Consider the following 949-nt stretch of genomic DNA (forward strand, 5'->3'; position numbering starts at 1 on the left):
TTTAATATATATATATTAATATATATATTTAAAAATATATGATTTATTAAAAAATAAATGTCTTTGAAAAAAAAAATAAAATTAATATAATCAATAAAATAATTTATACAATAAATAATCAAAAAAATTGACACATAACAAAATAAATTATATGTGTGTACACTTAATACATATAAAAATATATAGTTATTTATATTGGAATAAAACATGGTATATTCAAAGAAAAACAATACGTGTACCAAACATCCTACCAACGTCAAAATACCAAATGTCACATATCTATTCTTCTAATAATTTTATGTATTGAAGTTTTTTCTTCATTTTTTTTTTTCTTCTATAACGTAAAATCTTATATATTATCACCATAATTAAAACTATGACCTCTATTGCAATGATAGATGCTATTATAGGAGTATAGTAAGGAGTAGTTGCAGCTTCTATGGCTCCTGTTTTCGTCTTTATAGCTGCTTGCGTAGCTTTTTTTGTAGCAGCCTCAGCGACTTTAGCAGCAGGTCCTTTGGCTCCTGCAACAACTCCGTTTAACTTCTCTGCTATAGCAGCTTTTGGTAGAAGACCCTCTTGGCCAAGTGTCGGAATTACACCTAATTTAGTACCAATTTCTTCGCACATAGACGTACCAAGTTTTTGCCCCCAAGCACAGTTAATATTATATTGGGTATTAATAAGTGTAGGAACGATTGAGGATTCATTATAAGGTGTTGTACAAAATAAGGATTCCAAGTTTCCAGTAAATAATTTATCTATATTCAATGTTTTTAATCCTTCAATGAATTTAGCAAGAAGCTCTGAATCATGTGCAGCCTTACCCGCTATAGCACCCTCTTCTTTAGCGGCCGCAATAGCGGCTGCAATTTTTGTAGCTTTCCAAGCACCTATAGCACCTTCAGCAATTCCTCCTAACACTCCTGAAGAAAGTGTAACAACACCT

At 30.8% G+C, this 949-nt stretch overlaps 1 protein-coding gene across 1 annotated transcript; it reads right to left on the minus strand.

Moving 5' to 3' along the window:
* Nucleotides 1-279: 279 nt before the first annotated feature.
* Nucleotides 280-949, minus strand: PRSY57_0027100 (rifin; the record flags this gene model as incomplete). The annotated part of the gene is made up of 1 exon (XM_020114328.1): nucleotides 280-949. A coding segment is annotated over one exon (670 nt), but the record flags the coding sequence as incomplete, so codon positions are not given.

The sequence above is a fragment of the Plasmodium reichenowi genome (assembly GCF_001601855.1).
Source record: "Plasmodium reichenowi strain SY57 chromosome Unknown, whole genome shotgun sequence".
Taxonomy (NCBI): Eukaryota; Apicomplexa; class Aconoidasida; order Haemosporida; family Plasmodiidae; genus Plasmodium; species Plasmodium reichenowi.